General features: G+C 44.3%; 1 protein-coding gene across 1 annotated transcript in view; it reads right to left on the bottom strand.

Annotated features, from left to right (window-relative positions):
* LOC311099640 (RIMS-binding protein 2-like) overlaps positions 1–20155 on the bottom strand; it is a gene marked incomplete at both ends in the record, with an annotated part of 96399 nt that overhangs the window by 13177 nt on the left and 63067 nt on the right. The window contains 9 exons of the mRNA XM_084140357.1: positions 1719–1775; positions 3569–4384; positions 5650–5759; positions 6021–6100; positions 6505–6656; positions 7705–7909; positions 10878–10928; positions 12531–12635; positions 15922–16044. Of these exons, the coding sequence (XP_083996483.1) occupies positions 1719–1775; positions 3569–4384; positions 5650–5759; positions 6021–6100; positions 6505–6656; positions 7705–7909; positions 10878–10928; positions 12531–12635; positions 15922–16044 (1699 nt within the window). The remainder of the gene's footprint in view (positions 1–1718; positions 1776–3568; positions 4385–5649; positions 5760–6020; positions 6101–6504; positions 6657–7704; positions 7910–10877; positions 10929–12530; positions 12636–15921; positions 16045–20155) is intronic.

The following is a 20155-nucleotide window of genomic DNA, read 5'->3' as shown; positions in this document are numbered from 1 at the left end:
TCCACCTCTGGCCTGCTAGCTCCTCTACCTCTACGAAAGCACAGTTCCCGCTCAGCCCAGTCAAAGCTATTCGCTGCTCTGGCACCCCAATGGTGGAACAAGCTCCCCCACGACGCCAGGACAGCGGAGTCACTGACCACCTTCCGGAGACACTTGAAACCCTACCTCTTTAAGGAATACCTGGAATAGTATAAAGTAATCCTTCTACACCCCCCCACCCCCCATAAAAAAAGAAAAAGTGGTTGTACCACTGGCTATCATAAGGATAAGAGCGTCTGCTAAATGATGTAAATGTGTTCTTGGGGTCATAGGCAGCATTCCTCCTCCTCCAAACACGGCGAGTTGAGTTGATGCCAAAGAGCTCAATTTTGGTCTCATCTGACCACAACACTTTCACCCAGTTCTCCTCTGAATCATTCAGATGTTCAGTGGCAAACTTCAGACGGGCCTGTATATGTGCTTTCTTGAGCAGGGGGACCTTGCGGGCGCTGCAGGATTTCAGTCCTTCACAGCGTAGTGTGTTACCAATTGTTTTCTTGGTGACTATGGTCCCAGCTGCCTTGAGATCATTGACAAGATCCTCCCGTGTTGTTCTGGGCTGATTCCTCACCGTTCTCATGATCATTGCAACTCCACGAGGTGAGATCTTGCATGGAGCCCCAGGCTGAGGGAGATTGACAGGTCTTTTGTGTTTCTTCCATTTGCGAATAATCGCACCAACTGTTGTCACCTTCTCACCAAGCTGCTTGGCGATGGTCTTGTAGCCCATTCCAGCCTTGTGTAGGTCTACAATCTTGTCCCTGACATCCTTGGAGAGCTCTTTGGTCTTGGCCATGGTGGAGAGTTTGGAATCTGATTGATTGATTGCTTTTGTGGACAGGTGTCTTTTATACAGGTAACAAACTGAGATTAGGAGCACTCCCTTTAAGAGTGTGCTCCTAATCTCAGCTCGTTACCTGTATAAAAGACACCTGGGAGTCAGAAATCTTTCTGATGGAGAGTGGGTCAAATACTTATTTCCCTCATTAAAATGCAAATCAATTTATAACATTTTTGACATACGTTTTTCTGGATTTTTTTGTTGTTATTCTGTCTCTCACTGTTCCAATAAACCTACCATTAAAATTATAGACTGATCATTTCTTTGTCAGTGGGCAAACGTACACAATCAGCAGGGGATCAAATACTTTTTTCCCTCACAGTATATGGGATGTACTCTTAATTTATCATGTATATTAGCATTGAGCCAATGGCGGGGAAAAGCTGAGGAAGTTACTCATAATAGTGTCTTAGGTTTTAAAGTGCTGTTATGTCACGCTCTGGCTCCGGGACTCTGTATGTTGAGCCAGGGTGTGTTCGTTTCTTTGTGTTCTGTTTCTTGGTTGGGTTGTTCTAGGTTGTTGTGTTTCTTTGTTTGAGTGACTCCCAATCAGAGGTAACGAGTGTCAGCTGTTGGCTCGTTGTCTCTGATTGGGAGCCATATTTAAACTGTCTGTTTTCACCTTGTGTTTGTGGGTTTTTGTTCCTTTACGGTCATTGTAACTGTGGACTTCACGAATCGTTTATTGTTTTGGTTTTTGCACTTTAATATAATAAAGTCATCATGTTCGCTCAACACGCTGCGTATTGGTCTGCTCCTTTTGAAGACGATCGTGACATGTTAGCTTCTTTTCATTCAACGTGTCAGTTGCCCATGCCAATCAAAAGCTACTTCCTACTTTTCCCATAAACAAACTGGTCTTCATTCTGACCTGATCTGGAATATGGTCCAGGACCTGGACAAAGCATAACAGACATACATAGCACGGGTAAAGACATGAGTTACAGTGGCTTACCAAAGTATTCACCCCCCTTGGCATTTTTCCTATTTTGTTGCCTTACAACCTGGAATTAAAATGGATTTTTGGGGGGTTTGTATCATTTGATTTACACAACATGCCTACCACTTTGAAGATGCAAAATCTTTTTTATTGTGAAACAAACAAGAAATAAGACAAAAAAGCGTGCAAACTATTCACCCCCCCAAAGTCAATACTTTGTAGAGCCACCTTTTGCAGCAATTACAGCTGCAAGTCTCTTGGGGTTATGTCTCTATAAGCTTGGCACATCTAGCCACTGGGATTTCTGCCCATTCTTCAAGGCAAAACTGCTCCAGCTCCTTCAAGTTGGATGGGTTCCGCTGGTGTACAGCAATCTTTCAGACATACCACAGATTCTCAATTGGACTGAGGTCTGGGCTTTGACTAGGCCATTCCAAGACATTTAAATGTTTCCCCTTAAACCACTCAAGTGTTGCTTTAGCAGTATGCTTAGGGTCATTGTCCTGCTGGAAGGTGAACCTCCGTCCCAGTCTCAAATCTCTGGAAGACTGAAACAGGTTTCCCTCAAGAATTTCCCTGCATTTAGCGCCATCCATCATTCCTTCAATTCTGACCAGTTTCCCAGTCCCTGCCGATGAAAAACATCCCCACAGCATGATGCTGCCACCATGCTTCACTGTGGGGATGGTGTTCTCCTTGATGGCCAAAAAGCTCAATTTGAGTCTGATCTGACCAGAGTACCTTCTTCCATATGTTTGGGGAGTCTCCCACATGCCTTTTGGCAAACGTGTTTGCTTATTTCTTTCTTGAAGCAATGGCTTTTTTCTGGCCACTCTTCCGTAAAGCCCAGCTCTGTGGAGTGTATGGCTTAAAGTGGTCCTATGGACAGATACTCCAATCTCCACTGTGGAGCTTTGCAGCTCCTTCAGGGTTATCTTTGGTCTCTTTGTTGCCTCTCTGATTAATGCCCTCCTTGCCTGCTCCGTGAGTTTTGGTGGGCAGCTCTCTCTTGGCAGGTTTGTTGTGGTGCCATATTCTTTCCATTTTTTTATAATGGATTTAATGGTGCTCCATGGGATGTTCAAAGTTTCTGATATTTTCTTATTACCCAACCCTGATCTGTACTTCTCCACAACTTTGTCCATTACCTGTTTGGAGAGCTCCTTGGTCTTCATGGTGCCGCTTGCTTGGTGGTGCCCCTTGCTTAGTGGTGTTGCAGACTCTGAGGCCTTTCAGAACAGGTGTATATATACTGAGATCATGTGACACTTAGATTGCACACAGATGGACTTTATTTAACTAATTATGTGACTTCTGAAGGTAATTGGTTGCACCAGATCTTATTTAGGGGCTTCATAGCTAAGTGGGTGAATACATATGCACGCACCACTGTTCTGTTATTAATTTTTTTTAAATTTTTGAAACAAGTAATTTTTTTTATTTCACTTCACCAATTCTGACTATTTTGTGTATGTCCATTACATGAATTCCAAATAAAAATCTAGTTAAGTTACAGGTTGTAATGCAACAAAATAGGAAAAACTCCAAGGGGATGAATACTTTTGCAAGGCACTGTATCTTTCTATCTTAATGGTCTATATCTAACAAATAACCCAATGGACTTTTATCCAACCTTTCCATAACACATAATAGATGACAGAAAAACAATGTATTGGACAAAATAACATATAACATATGTTGAACAAAAGAACCAGTTAGACTTCAGAAAAGAGCAAACCAAGCCTCACCAGCAGCTTGTGTGCAGAACTCGACAGCAGTCTCCTTCTTCTCCCTCTGCTCCATGAGCAGTTGCCATGGCACCTGGTGTGGCCGGGCCACCACCCTCACCTTGTACACTGTCATGGCCTTGAGGTTGACGAAGCGCAGCCTGTAACTCCCTGGCCGCACCACCGCATGCTCCACCCCATCCAGGAACACTGTGTGCCCATAGTTACTGTTGCTGGGCAACCAGGAAAGCTCGGCCGAGTCGCGCAGGATGTCGTCCACACGCAGGCCGTATGGCGCCACCACCACGTTGGCTCCCACCATCAGGGTGCAGCGCAGCTCGTCCGACAGGCCCCTGTCTGTCACACTTTGCACAGACACGCGGTGCGTATAGGTGTCCAGATCCAGCTTCTCCAACAAAGACTTGGTCCTGCCCCCGTAGGGCACGCTGGCACGCACCTCGCCATCCACCAGCACGTTGTAGCAGCTGATGTTTCCCCAGCCCAGGGGCAACATGGGGGGCTCCCAGGCCACAATGACGCTACGGGCCAACTGCTTGATTAGGGTGATCCTCCTGGGGTAAGGCACAATGTCATCAGCCAGATCCTCAGGGTCCAGGGGCCCTGTGCCATTGCTGCAGGGGCCCAGGGGGTTGGTGGAGCCCAGTAGCCCATCCTGAGGGGCCCCTCCATCCACCCCCATCAGGCCCAGGGTGGTATGGTCCAGAGAGCCCAGGTCCTCCCCTGCGTCCCCTGGCTGGATGGATGGTTTCTCCTTGTCTTGGACAAACTCCACGAAGTTGGAGGGGACCAGACCTCGCTGGCCATCTAGCAGCTCCCCTGGAGCACATATTGACAGAGACAGACAGAGATGCTTACTTTATTATCAACAAAATACAAACTCACAACCATGTCAACTCATGTCTTCTGCAAATTCCTCTATTAATCTCGTCCCAAAACATATATTCCAAATAATTCAATGAAAAAAGTACCTTTAGAATGTATAGAGGAATGTCTAATATATTTAAATGGAAATGAGGTATGTAAAGACGAGATCAAAAGAGTTAAGCAGAATATGGATATTTCAGTTGTCAGCAACATGTAATATCACTCAGGATTAGCTGGCTGTGAAGATTTAATTGAGTGATTATTCAGGCAGACACAGTGACACCTTCCAGGAACCCTGTTCTGTTCTGTTCTGACACACAGCAGCCTGATGGTAAAGACCAGTCACGCACTGCTGTCTCAGGGGGAATCTATGGAACGCTCAAGCCTTTAATGATGCCTGCTGCAAATGTTACCATCAGCTAAAAATAGACCATCTCATTAGTGAAAAAAGAGAACGAAAAATAATGACGAAAGCCCTCGTGACTCAATGGAAGTGTGATCTGTGAGTGTGAGTACTACTGGTGTGGAAAGAGACCCTGTGGTGCCCGTCCCCCAAGGTTGGGACTTTTCTCTCGAATCAGAAGGAAGGATAAGGATATGATGTCATCAATTTCTCCAGGAAGTACAGGGGGTTAAAAAAACGATTCCTGCACAGTGGAGAGGATGCATCTGAAATGGCACCCAATTCACTATAGTGACCACCAACCTTTCTCATCAGCACTGTACTTGCTTTTCAAAGACAGCCTAACTGTCCTCTCCCTCTCCCTCTCTATCTCATCATTCCAGTCAGTACAGTAGAGAGGCTGGGAGGCCCTAGCTGGCTCTGGTCTGCAGGGGAATATGTCTGTGATTAATCAGAGCCCTGTTGCCGGATTAGGCGTCTAGCTACGGGGCTCAGGCTGCATCTTGACAACAGCTTGGTCTGAGCCTCAGTATCCCTGTGGTAAATACAAACCTCATCCACCTCTAAGCAGCCAGGCAGGCAGGCAGGAGCTAGGCTAATGCTAGGCAATCTCACCCACCACCACCACCACCCATGGCTGCTAGTGATGACTCACCAGAGCTGCTGAAGCAGGCTGAAATCTGGGCCAGGGATGCTAAGAGGATTAACGTAGCCATGGATGGAAAAGCCTTCATAATGCTAATGAGATTGCATATTTTGCTACTGATGCTAGTGGTGAAGTGTGTGTGTGTAGTAACCTTGGATTCACTCTCACCTTCGTAGAAGCCATCGTCATCCATCGTGCCATACACATACAGGTACTTCCCAGCCACCAGGGGGAGCTCTGCCTCTGGGTGCTCATTAGGTCCATCGTAAGGGTTGTAACTACACAACAAGAGAGAGGACGGTTCAACATAGATGTGCTCCTGACTACAATATATACTACAATATATTTTTGGAGAAAATAGGGCTTCTGATGTGCATGTGGAGGTACTAAGTGATCTAGCACTGGTCCAGAGCGTTATGTGCTGATTGCTGGCGCTCCTCATTGTCAGCAAGCCGCACGCAACACCCTGGACCAGAGCTATGCGTGATTCAGCTTTCCCAGGTGTTGTGTGACAGACTGAACAGTCCCACTGGTCTCACCTGTAGCGGGCAGTGCATAGACGGACTGTGCCAGTATAGCGAGGCTTGGACCTGGGCGCACGGCGGATCTCATCCTCCATCTTGGGAAACACAGGGACAGGGCAGCAATCACAGAGTTGCATCTAAATACCATAACTCTGATCCGTTGAGGTGAAACCAATTCAAACACAATGGCTTTGCTCATGATCATAGCCACTCATAATCATGTCTCCAGAGGAATGACTGATCTGACAGAGAATAACTTCCCAGCACTCTTATACTGTCTAGTTCTACTGTCTGACAGTTGCCACAGGAGAGTCATGTTGCTTTCTGGTGCTAAACCAATTGGTTTTACAGCTATAGCTCAGCTGATGGCAATCAAGTGCTAGTATACAGCTGGTCCATGAACAGCCCATCTCTTGATAAGAGCAGAGATAAAGCACCCTCATGCTTTAGCATTGGGACTTTGTCTCTGTATGAGAAGAGAAGAGAGGGCGGGACCCACCTCTGAGGGGGTCGCCCGTCGCGGGATGCTGGGGCGGCTCGTTGTCACGGCGGTGGGATTGACAGACAGCAGCTCCGGCCTGTCTCTGTCTCCGATCTGCAGTGGGCGGAGGAACTTGGATATCAGCCGAGTGTTTGCCGAGCTCTCATCGCCTGGGAAACATCGATTTCCACACCAAATAAAGAGCATCTGTCATTCCTTCTGCTCTCATTCATGGCACAGCTATTGATTTCCTGTTCAGGGGAGTACACAGCAAACACTCTTTATGGCCAGGACCTGGCTCTGCTCTCTGCCTGACACATCTGCAAGGCATTTCCCTGACGCTTAACACGCTCTCTACTCTCTAAAGACACAACTGACACGGAACAGGACACCGCCACCACAGAGTTCTACCAGCCACACCCCTACACAAAGCCAAGCCTAGGTAATTTCCCATCTTAGACAAAAATATACAATTCTAATTCTTGGTGGTTGAATTTGGTTCATCATGCTACCAGATTACAACCGTACAGTAGCATTCTCACTGCAGTAAAGCAAGAGAAGAGGATATCTAGAGCAGTATCTCAGAGGCTTCTAATCTACGGTATTTGCATCAATGATTCTGCTGTGTGTTCAACTGGCAGGTTACAGTATGTGGGGTTAGAATACTAATGTGTTGGCTCTCATTAGCAGATGTAATATACAGTATCAGCCCTCTGATCAATGAGCTGTGTTATTGATCATGAATAAAGCAGCATTTCTTCCATTTCCAGTGATCCAGACTGGCCTTGAAGCCTGTTCTGTTGAGATGGACTGAAGAGAAAAGTGGAGCCTTACTGTGACTCACACCAGCCAGTTTAGTTGCCAACTTTCCCTCTCTATCTCCCACTCTCCCAACCTCACCCCACAGGGTTCTGGCAAAGGTCATTGTTGTGACAACTAGATTAAATGACTGTCTCGTTCCATTATGAATTAATTAATTACACAGGCATAATGACTGACTGAGAGCCTCGTCGTCTGGAGCACAAACATGGGTGTGCACATAGACTTTCAGAACTGTCTTTTGGTCTTGATTGATGAGATACACTGTTTGAATCAAATGCCAGGCATGATGTATGTACTTTTATTCTCTAGTGCTAGGCACTTTTCTGCTTCATATCTATGTCTTCTGACACCATAATTTTCTCACAGAGGGCAGGATTGGGAGTTGGAAGCTCTCACCTTTCCCTGCCTGGGCTGCCAGTCCGTTGAGGATTTGGGAGAGTTTATTTTCCGGGTGAAGGGGAACGTTGTGTTTGTAGAAAGGCTCAGTGCTGAGGATGTCTACAGTATCCGCCTCCAGACGGAAATCTTCCAGGTCCTTGGACAGCTGGCCGAACTGTTCAGTCTGTGACCTGCATTTCTGCTCCAGGTCGTGAACCTTGACCTTCCGTAGACAGGGATGTGTGGAGGAGAGAGAGATAGACACAAACGGTCACTGGAAGGAGGGTTTCTGTGTTCCTATGTAGCAAATCTTTAGAACGGGATACAGTATATTGCAAAGCAATGCATGTTTTATGTTAATAACATGTTAGTAATATACCACTACATGGATATGAGTTAAACTAATCAATGAATTAAATCCTTTACTGTTGCTGCAGATCGCAAGCCGAACCAATTACAGCACAGGATCTCAAAAGAGCCATTTCTAGCTTAGAACAGCTCATTCATATCAAAAACACTGCCTGCCAAGTAATCAAATGATCTGGAAGAAGAGGCTGTGCAACACTGCCACACTTTGATAACAAAAGACAAGCAGTGCAATGAGTTAAGAGGCTTATAAAAGTATGTACATTAAAGACATTATCTAAGCAGCTCTGAGATGCCGATTAGAGCCTTGAGTTAACAACCGTTGGGTTTTCTCTGAAAGCTACAAGGCTGAAACACCATGGCCTGCTGGGTAAGAGATAAGACAAGCCAGGGTCTTAGCCACGAGGAAAGTTGGTTTCACCCAGCGATAAAACTAAAGAGTCAGAGTCAGAACACTCGGCTGCAAGATGGGCTGAGATACAGTAACTGAGGATGAACGAACAGCCACTACTTTGGTCTGCTTGGTTTTAAAAGGAAACAAGGAAATCAAATGTGCTTGGATGTTATAGGACATCTGGTATTCGTCTAAAATGGCACCCTATTCCCTATATAGTGCACTACTATACAGTGCACTAATTTTGACCAGAGCCGTATGGGCCCTGGTCATAAGTAGTGCGCTATATAGGACAGGGGTATTTAACTCTGACCCTACGAGGTCCGGAGCCTGCTGGTTTTAGGTTCTACCTGATCATTAATTGCACCCACCTGGTGTCCCAGGTCTAAATCAGTACCTGATTAGAGGGGAACAATTAAAAAACGCAGTGGAACTGGCTTCGAGGTCCAGAGTTGAGTTTGAGGGATATAGGGAATAGGATGCTATTTAGGACACAACCTTGGACTGGAGTACAGAGGATCTAAGGCAAAAGAGGATCTATAGTGTGATGCAGTACCGGCACTGGGCTCTGTTCATCTGATAATTCAATTGAATTCAATATTAGTACGTATGATTGCCTAATTACCATACCTTATATAACATATGCACTAATGTGAATTAGAGCCTAAGTGTTTCACTAAGACTATTTAAAGGTTATAGGATGGATGTGACCATGGAGATGAAGAACACTGGGGATCTAGATGTTTCAGGGTAGGAAACATAAATACCTGCATTCTGTCCAAATGGTTCTGTTCAGACACAAAAGAAACACATAGAAACACACAATGGCATTGAACAAAGATGAAAGAAAACAAACACCCAAATCAAACTGTTACACCGTATGAGATCAATGCATACGTAACACAGTAATCCATGCAAAATCATGTCAATAAATGAGAAAAGAGAACCATTACAAAAGAAGTAAGTACAAGTCCCCCATGGGGAATATCATGTAACTTAGAATAAATATTCTAAAAGAAAACACCCAAAATCATAACCAAGACAGTGTTGAAAACCAGAAATTATGGAAACGAACATTACTCATGTCCCTAGATAATCTTAGTGTCATCTCCTCTCTTGGTTAACTAGTTTTAACGTAGTAACTGAGCATGCTATTGGAGTTCTCTGTGAACAGTGCCAGTCCTCCTAATGCATCTCCTCTACACTGTAGATATTTCATCATCTGGATGGTTGCTCTCTGAATTTTTCTGTAAAATAGGTTTCTCCAGAGCCATTAGTGCCATGGCTGGGATGAGAGCTTTTGAGCTGAGCCTGAGCCACGGCAGTATTGAGCGGTCTCACTGAGTCGTAATGGAGAGAGTTATGGGCAGGTTTTGCTGACCCAGCTCTCTGTAAAAGTGTTCTATACTCATTAGAGCTAAAATCCCCACTCAACGAAAGCCTCAAAAAACGCAAGATGCAACAATTTCAACGTTTTTACTGAGTTACAGTTCATATAAGGAAATCAGTCAATTCATTAGGCCCTAATCTATGGCTTTCACATGACTGGGCAGGGGTGCGGCCATGGGTGGGCCTGGGAGGGCATAGGCCCACCCACTTGGCAGCCATGCCCACCCACTAGGGAGCCAGGCCCAGACAATCAGAATTAGTTTTTTCCCCACAAAAGGGCTTTATTACAGACAGAAATACTCCTCAGCACCCCCTCCCCACCCCCCCCTCAGACGATCCCACAGGTGAAGAAGCCGGATGTGGAGGTCCTGGGCTGGCGTGGTTATACGTGGTCTGCGGTTGTGAGGCCGGTTGGACGTACTACCAAATTCTCTAAAACAACGTTGGAAGCAGCTTATGGTAGAGAAATGAACGTTCAATGGCAACAGCTCTGGTGGACATTCTTGCAGTCTGAATGCCAATTGCACGCTCCCTCAAAACTTAAGACATCTGTGGCATTGTGTTGTGTGACAAAACTGCACATTTTAAAGTGGCCTTTTATTGTCCCCAGCACAAGGTGCACCTGTGTAACGATCATGCTGTTTAATCAGCTTTATTGATATGCCTCACCTGTCAGGTGGATGGATTATCTTGGCAACGGAGAAATGCTCACAAACAGGGATGTAAACAAATTTGTGCACAACATTTTTTCAGCTCATGAAACATGGGACCAACACTTTACATGTTGCGTTTATATTTTTGTTCAGTGTAAATACAGTATAGAGTATGACCTGGAATGAACCAGGCTTACCTCAAAACTCTAGCTTTTCATTGAAGGCAATATGGATTTGGTGGAATTTAAACAATACAATGGAGGTGTTTTTCATATGTATCAGTGTCTTGCATACACAAACAAAACCACATATCAGTCAAGTGACAGCCATTTTGAAAACAGCCACCGAAGCCATCCTCATTTGCCCATCGGACCTCCATGTCTACTTACCTCTAACAGGTGGACCGCTCCCTCATGCTCTTTCTCAGCTTCAACCTGAGCCTGGAGAACACACAGAAACACAGTCATATAGGACCTGCAGGTGACACAGTGAGCACTGCACATTATCTCTCCGTCAGTGCTACATCAAACATACAAATGGCATAGCTTTTGGTACACTGCAGACATACAGGTAACTGCCAAAATAATGGAAACACTTGAGTAAATTGTATACATTTAAGTATATTGAAAGCAGGTGCTTCCACACAGGTGTGGTTCCTGAGTTAATTAAGCAATTAACATGCCATCATGCTTAGGGTCATGTATAAGAATGCTGGGCAGGTCATTGCATTATTCTGGTCATTATTTTGGCTACCATGGCTATGACCCCATAGGATGACAATTCCCCCATCCACAGGGCACGAGTGGTCACTGAATGGTTTGATGAGCATGAATACAATGTAAACCATATGCTATGGCCATCTCAGTCACCAGATCGCAACCCAATTGAACACTTATGGGAGATTCTGTAGCGGAGTCCGAGACAGCGTTTTCCACCACCATCAACAAAACACCAAATGATGCAATTTCTCGTGGAAGAATGGTGTTGCATCCCTCCAATAGAGTTCCAGACACTTGTAGAATCTATGCCAAGGTGCATTGAAACTGTTCTGGCTTGTGGTGGCCCAATGTCATATTAAGACACTTTATGTTGGTGTTTCCATTATTTTGGTAGTTACCTGTAGAAGAGACAGTCTGAGTTGAACAACAACTTAAGATAAACTGTCAGTGCTAGAACAGACACATGCAGAACCCTCAGTGGTGTCAGCTCTGCCCAGCATGAGGAGGAGAAAGCAGTTAATGCCTCACAGCTGTGGGCTATCTGAGGACAGGGAGAGACAGGGCGAGAACTGAGGGGGCGCTATGAGTTCAACAGAATAACCTGATGAAATCAATCTGTTTCATCCAGATTGGCTTTGATATCGATAAGGACAAACTGCTGTTCTACTCCAGTGAGATAATATCTGTGCAATTGCTAATTGAATGGAATCACAGCACATTAAATTAGGTTAAGGACAAAACAGACAAGAAAGGACAAGAACTCAAACGAGCACGCTGAGGCAGATGCATACAAACACATGGATTGGAACACAGATAGTCACGGATAGATGTGCACACACACACACACACACACACACAAGCTGACACACATTCTCTCTGCGTCTCCCTAAAGTGAAGTGCTCGGTTTAGGCTCAGGGGAGTCTGATCTGTGCTGTGTTTGCCATCTGCGCTAATTGCCTGTCATGGCTCCTCTCTGAACAGAACACATACACACAGGAATTCACACAGCTCTCTAAGGGCTCAGATTATTGCTGCCCATACAGACAGACAATCACAGGAGACTGCTGATTATATCACCCCTTTTACTTTCTCATCAGTCTCACCAGGACTAATGGTAGAATGTTATTTTTTTTCATGGAGCATGATTTACAGTGTTTGGGGGGATCATTTCATGATAGTTGTACAATACTTGTCTCTCATGATCAATACACACATACTTGAACACTGTTACCATGATACATTGTCTTGTGACCACTGTGGTCATACTGTGGTCATGGTGGTTGGAGTCTAGGGCAGAGACAAGGTGGGGTGTTATGAGCTTACCCTCTGCAGAAGGTGAATCTCCTGCTGCTTGGTGGTGAGGACAGCCAGGGCCTGCTCATGCTCCTCTTCCAACTGCTGCCTCCTCTCTGCAGCCTCTCGCATATGCTGTGGAGACCAGGTCACAACACAGTCAATTCATGGTCATATGCTCGGGAGACCACAATCATATCACAACATGGTCAATACATGGTTATATACTGGGGAGACCAAGTCACAAAACAGTCAATTCATGGTCATATGCTTGGGAGACCACAATTATATTACAACATGGTCAATACATGGTTATATACTGGGGAGACCAGGTCACAAAACAGTCAATTCATGGTCATAGTGCGGTAACTATGGCTTTAAAATCTCCAAATGGATCATAGAATGGTCACAACACAGTCCAAACACTTTTACAGCACCCGTAATACCAGCGGAACAATAAAAGTGCATAATACATAAAAAGGTCTCGTTTTCAATTCAGAGGGTATGAAGTTTGTCTACCTGTATTGACTACATATCTAGTCCGACTCACTGATACCTGTGATCCATCACACATAGACACCTATACAAAACCCAAATCTACCCACTCCCAAATTAGCCGAGTCATTATCTGTATCTGCAGAGTTAAGAGCAGCTGCCACCGGTAGGAGTTGGAGTTAGGGACATAAGATGTTTCTTGGAGTTAATACGCTGATAAACTCTGACATTCATATTTTTCTCTCTGGGAGAAGAAAAGCCTCTCCCCCCCCCCCCCCAGAACAGTGGCGTCATTTGTTCCAGCCCCAAACCTTTTGATGGTCAAAAAAGGTTTCAGTCTGATGAGTTTCCATAACCACACATTACTTGCGCTATGCAGTATTTTAAAAAATACAAACACGCTGATTGAAACACAGACAGTCACAGATAGACGTGCGCAGAATGAAGGCTATTCCTTCCGAGAAATTGCCAAGAAACTGAAGATCTCTGACTATTTGATGAAGCTGTCAGTTGAGGACCTGTGAGGCATCTGTTTCTCAAACTAGACACTCTAATGTATTTGTCCTCTTGCTCAGTTGTGCACCGGGGCCTCCCACTCCTCTTTCTATTCTGGTTAGAGCCAGTTTGCGCTGTTCTGTGAAGGGAGTAGTACACAGCATTGTACGTGATCTTCAGTTTCTTGGCAATTTCTTGCATGGAATAGCCTTCATTTCTCGGAACAAGAATAGACTGACGAGTTTCAGAAGGAAGTTATTTGTTTCTGGCCATTTTGAGCCTGTAATCGAACCCACAATTGCTGATGCTCCAGATACTCAACTAGTCTCAAGAAGGCCAGTTTTATTGCTTCTTTAATCAGCACAACAGTTTTCAGCTGTGCTATCATAATTGCAAAAGGGTTTTCTAATGATCAATTAGCCTTTTAAAATGATAAACTTGGATTAGCAAACACAACATGCCATTGGAACACAGGACTGATGGTTGCCGATAATGGGCCTCTGTACGCCTATGTAGATATTCCATAAAAAATCAGCCGTTTCCAGCTACAATAGCCATTTACAACATTAACAAATGTCTACACTGTATTTCTGATCAATTTGATGTTATTTTAATGGACCAAAAAAATGCTTTTCTTTCAAAAACAAGGACATTTCTATGTGACCCCAAACTTTTGAATGGTAGTGTATGTGTTCCAGAGTAGAGAGTAGAGTGTGTTGCAGAGTAGTGAGACCCACAGTAGCAACTGTAATTGAGTACTGGCAGTGTCTGCTGTGGCAGGTGGGAGTTACCTGAAAAGGTTACCTGAATAATATCTAATCTCTCAATGTTCTAATCTCTCAATGTTCATCTCAAAGTGCACCAAATTCACGCATTTAGCTGCTGAAATTACACTTTGTTTTGTCGGGGGAGAATAACCCTAGACTCCCCTGCTGGCTTTGGGCTAAGCCACAAATGTCTTCAAATCCTAAAAACGCCCCTGCCCCAGAGATGCTCAGACGTGTCCTGAGCAGGCACTGCTTTGCATAATCATAGAGTCTTAAGCTCTGCTGGGGACTCAGGGGACTCCAGTGACTGAGGGACTGTCACCAGGTTCCAGGGCCGTGCATAGACCTTTGTGAGGGGCATGTGCTCAATGTGACCCCCCTCCCCGATTTTCAACATTTACTACTGGTCCTATAGTCAAATTCACCATTATGTTTTAGCATATACATAAATTCTGTGCAAAAGCTAGCGCCACTAGGCTACTGTTCACAGAGACATCAGCTGATTGCTAATGTACACTGAATTAAGTATGTGGACACCTGCTCGTTGACTATCTCATTCCAAAATTAAGGGCATTAATATGGAGTTGGTCCCCCCTTTGCTGCTATAACAGCCTCCACTCTTCTGGGAAGGCTTTCCACTAGATGTTGGAACATTGCTGCGGGGACTTGCTTCCATTCAGCCACAAGAGCATTAGTGAGGTCGGGCACTGATGTTGGGCGATTAGGCCTGGCTCGCAGTCGGCATTCCAATTCACCCCAAAGGTGTTACATTACATGTATATGTACAATGCAAGAGAGAAAATAGACAAAACATTTAATACAAATAATTTGTCAAAAAATCGTCGACAATCAAAAGGCCACTTTTCTCATAGGAGGGCATGTGCCTGCTAGGTTCACTCTATCAGATGTGGTGGTGGTCACTCAAAAGCTCCAAAATATACCAGCTAACTGATTCTCATAATCGCCGTCATTGTTATCGTCATCGTCATTATCCCTGAAACATTTATTCTTTCTCCCTTTTCAGAGTCTTTCTCTGCTTTCGACATCCTAGTCTCTCTCCATAATGTTCTCCAACATGCAATCTCCCCATCTATTCAAATCAATAGGCAATGAAAAAGTAACACACACTTCTTTTATTTTTTAGGAGCAGGAGTCAATTTCCTCAGATGGTAAGTTTTTCCCTCAAATATATCCACTCCTTACAAACAGACAATCAATATGGAATGGAGGGAAGCAGTGATTTGTAATGAGAGCATATTTCACAACGCTATGAGACTACTGCTGATTGCTATTGGCAAATCAGTGTCTAATGAAAAAGTGTGTCCTGCAAAACAGATAACAAAGCTCATAACTTATACCAATTTCTTCCACGCTTTTATTGGCAAAAATAAAATGTATTATATAACTCAAAGGACAGACTTTGCAGATAGATGCATTTGTCCAATCAGATTTTCAGAAAAGGTTCAAGTGATCTAGCCTTACGTTAACCTAAACCAATCAGATTCCAAAGGCCTTATAGAACCCTGCCGCTGATGTTTAGTCCATATCTCATGATTGGCTGACAGAGCTTACTGTTGAGTTGGAGGAACAGTAGCAGTGAATTTAGGAGAGCTAGGATGGATGGATAGATATTTGGATGGATGGACGGCCAGATGGATTCTCACCTTGAGGACTTGCTCGAGGTTCTCCAGTTTGCCTTGGAGTTGTTTCCTCTCCTGTTGAGCCAAGTCTCTCTCCCGACTCACAGTGCTGTAGGTGTGTCTGAGCTGCTCATATTCTGACCTTACCTAGAGAAAAATTAAATAAGGAAAGAGAGAAATAAAGTAAGGGAAGAGTGAGTCAGAGAGAAGAAAGATACAGCATATGCAAATGGAGTGAGGGAAGAAAAGAAAGAAAAATTGTTCTTCTTCTTCCAAAAATGTATCCTTCTTTTTCATTTATATCCATGTATTTCCGAAGTAACAGAGGCATGCAAAATTGATGAAGTTTGTTCTTACACCATTACATAACGTAAAAAATCAGAGTTGTTGTTTGAGAGGCTGGGGAGTGGTGCTGTCCATGTTTGTGTCATTGAGTACGTTTACATGCAAACTAATCATTCGATATTAAACTGATTATGGCAGTAGGCCAAATATAGCAATAGTCACTTAAAAACTTTACTCTGCTTATCTTAAACAGCATAAGGTCAAAATCGAAGTAAGCATACAGCGATTAAAACACTAGGTTTTCTGAGCAATCTTTCGAATGATTAGGACATGTAAACAGCTTAATCTGCGTTCCAGCAGTGTGTTTGATCTGCGCATGTGCCAGCATCGGGTAGCGCAAGCCTCCCTCTTACGCGAGAGTGAAGTGAGTTCAGAAAAAGTGAAAGTAATGTATGGCATCTTAGAAATAGTTTTCACATACAAACATGATATATCCGAACTCAGAATTAAATAGGCTTCGCAAAAATAACATGGTCACTGTAGTAAAACGTTTCTTTTGATTGGCGATTTTCTGCATGTATTTATACTGAACAAAAATATAAAATGCAACATGCAACAATTTCAAAGATTTTACTGAGTTAAAGTTCATATAATGAAATCAGTCAACTGAAATAAAATAATTAGGCCCTAATCTATCAATTTCACATGACTGGGAATACAATTATATATCTGTTGGTCACAGATACCTTTTTTTAAAAGGTAGGGGCGTGGATCAGAAAACCAGTCAGTATTTGGTGTGACCAACATTTGCCTCATGCAGCACAACACATCTCCTTCGCATAGAGTTCATCAAGCTGTTGATTGTGGCCTGTGGAATGTTGTCCCACCTGAATATTTGTGGGAACTGGAACACGCTGTTGTACACGTCGATCCAGAGCATCCCAAACACGCTCAATGGGTGACATGTCTGGTTAGTATGCAGGCCATGGAAAAACAGGGACATTTTCAGCTACCAGGAATTGTGTACAGATCCTTGTGACATGGGGCCGTGCATTATTATGCTGAAACATGAGGTGATGGCGGCAAATGAATGGCACGACAATGGGCCTCAGGATCTCGTCACGGTATCTCTGTGCATTCAAATTGCCATCGATAAAATGCAATTGCGTTCATTGTCTGTAGCTTATGCCTGCCCATACCATAACCCCACCACCACAATGGGGCACTCTGTTCACAATGTTGACATCAACAAACCGCTCACCCACACAACGCCATACACGCTGTCTGCCATCTGCTCGATACAGTTGAAACCGGGATTAATCCGTGAAGAGCACACTTCTCTAGCGTGCCAGTGACCAGGGCGGCAGGTAGCTTAGTGGTTAAGAGCGTTGTGCCAGTACCCGAAAGGTCGCTGGTTCTAATCCCCGAGCCGACTAGGTGAAAAATCTGCCGAAGTACCCTTGAGCAAGGCACTTAACCCTAATTGCTCCTGTAAGTCGCTCTGGATAAGAGCGTCTGCTAAATGACTGAAATGTAAAATGTAAACCATCGAAGGTGAACATTCGCCCACTGAAGTCGGTTACGACGGCGAACTGCAGTCAGGTCAAGACACTGGTGAAGACAACGAGCATGCAGATGAGCTTCCCTGAGACGGTTTCTGACAGTTTTTGCAGAAATTCTTCGGTTGTGCAAACCCACAGTTTCATCAGCTGTCCGGGTGGCTGGTTTCAGACGATCTCGCAGGTGAAGAAGCTGTATGTGGAGGTCCTGAGCTGGCGTGGTTACACTTGGTCTGCGGTTGTGAGGCCGGTTGAATGTACTGCAATATTTTCTAAAACGATGTTGGAGGCGACATATGGTAGAGAAATTAACATTTAATTATTTGGCAAAAACTCTGGTGGACATTCCTGCAGTCATCATGCCAATATCACACTTCCTCAAAACTTGAGACATCTGTGGCATTGCGTTGTGTGACAAAACTGCACATTTTAGTGTGGCCTTTTACTGTCCCCAGCACAAGGTGCATCTGTGTAATGATCATGCTGTTTAATCAGCTTCTTGATATGCCACACCTGTCAGGTGGATGGATTATCTTGGCAAAGGAGAAATGCTCACTAACATGGATGTAAACAAATTTGTGCACAGAATTTCAGAGAAATAACCTTTTTGTGCGTATGGAACATTTCTGTGATATTTTATTTCAGCTCATGAAACATGGGACCAACACTGCGTTTATATTTTTGTTCAGTGTAAGTCCCATCAGGTAGCCTGATTTAAGATCTGTCTATGTAAACAGGATTATTATGGAAATCCAGCTTCTTGCAAAGCATGTAAACGTTTTAAACAATCTATTATATTAATCTGACTATCCACAATAATCGTATTGTAACCATACACATTGTGGTGTATTGGTTTTTGTGTCCCAGATCACAGTGTAGAGATAGTAGTAGAGCCTAGTGTGGGCATTGATCATTATGACTGGGCTATGTGCTATGAGCATGGTCTCTCCACCTCCATTGGCAATGCACTTAAACTACAAAACTCTACAACGTCCATATGGTAGCCTATCTGTTCCATGCTGCTATGAATATCATCTATCACTGGCTAACACATTATGTTACAGCTAACAGATATCCCAGCATCCATTGTACACAATACACTCCTCACCTAATGTATACAATTCCATTGAACCACGACAAGCATCACGTCTCCATGGAGACCGGCAGTGAAATTGTGCAAGGGGCTTTCAGTGGCTATTAATCTATTAGAGATGGATTACAGATTCCATTAGTTAGTCTAATGCAGAGCCCCATCTGTGAGGGTTATCCCTGGGGCCCTGTGGCCCTGATAGGTATATATATATGCCATTGATCAAGAGATTTTAGCACTGTGCTGGGCTTGCTGTGGCGCGGTTGAGGCTACGTCCTAAATGGTACCCTATTCCCTACACAGTGTACTACTTTTGACCAGAGCCCTATTGGCCTGGTCAAACGTAGTGCACTATGTAGGGAATAGAGTGCCATTTGGGATGCATCCTGAGAGTCTTACCTACCTGGTCATACTTGGATGCCTTCAGGCTGTGGCTGGACCACTCAAGGTTCAGGGCATTTTTCTCCTGCAACGCATCCTGGAACTTAGTTTTCTGTGGAGGGAAAGAGAGAGGGAGAAATATAGGCAGGAGAGAGAGAAAGAGAGAGAAAGAGGGTGGGGGAGAAAAGAGAGAATTAGTCTAAATATGACAGTACATCAATGGTGATATCGGTGCATTGTCCCACTATATATTTGCATTAAATCATAAAGTAATAGTGTGTACAGTACAGCAATAGGCTACAATGCATGTTGTACGTTCATTCCATCTTTAAACGTGTACAGTTATACAACACATAGACATTCGTCTCAGGTTGTCGTATCCTTGTGTGGGCCGAAGCTGTTTACCAGGTCACAAAACCCCTTCGTTATATAGATGACAGGATATACAGCTGCACGTGTCACCTCCCATTTGGTGTGTGGCCACCACCATTAACAGTGCCACCATGAAATCTCCAATGACCCAGGAGATAAATCAGCACCCTATGGCCCTGGTCAAAAGTAGTGCACTACATAGGGAATAGGTTACCATTTGTGACAAATATGTTGAGTGGTGGAGGTCTTCCCTCTGACAGATCTGGGGACGATCATGCCAAATCTCACACAGTGAAAGAGGTGTGAAGTGACTCTTGCTTTAATACAAATTATTGTAACATGCTCAAACACACAAGAGAGAGAAGAGAAGAGAGAGAGAGAGAGAGAGAGAGAGAGAAAGAGAGAGAGAGAGAGAGGGAGAGAGAGAGAGGGGGAAGAGAGAGAGAGAGAGAGAGAGAGAGAGAGAGGAGAGAGAGAGAGAGAGTGAGAGGAGAGAGAGAGAGAGAGAGAGAGAAGAGAGGAGAGAGGAGAAGGAGATGAGGAGAGAGAGAGGAGATGAGAGAGGAGAGAG

The sequence above is a fragment of the Coregonus lavaretus genome (assembly GCF_964263955.1).
Source record: "Coregonus lavaretus genome assembly, chromosome: 24".
Classification (NCBI taxonomy): domain Eukaryota; kingdom Metazoa; phylum Chordata; class Actinopteri; order Salmoniformes; family Salmonidae; genus Coregonus; species Coregonus lavaretus.
This window is presented reverse-complemented; position numbering and strand designations above follow the sequence as displayed.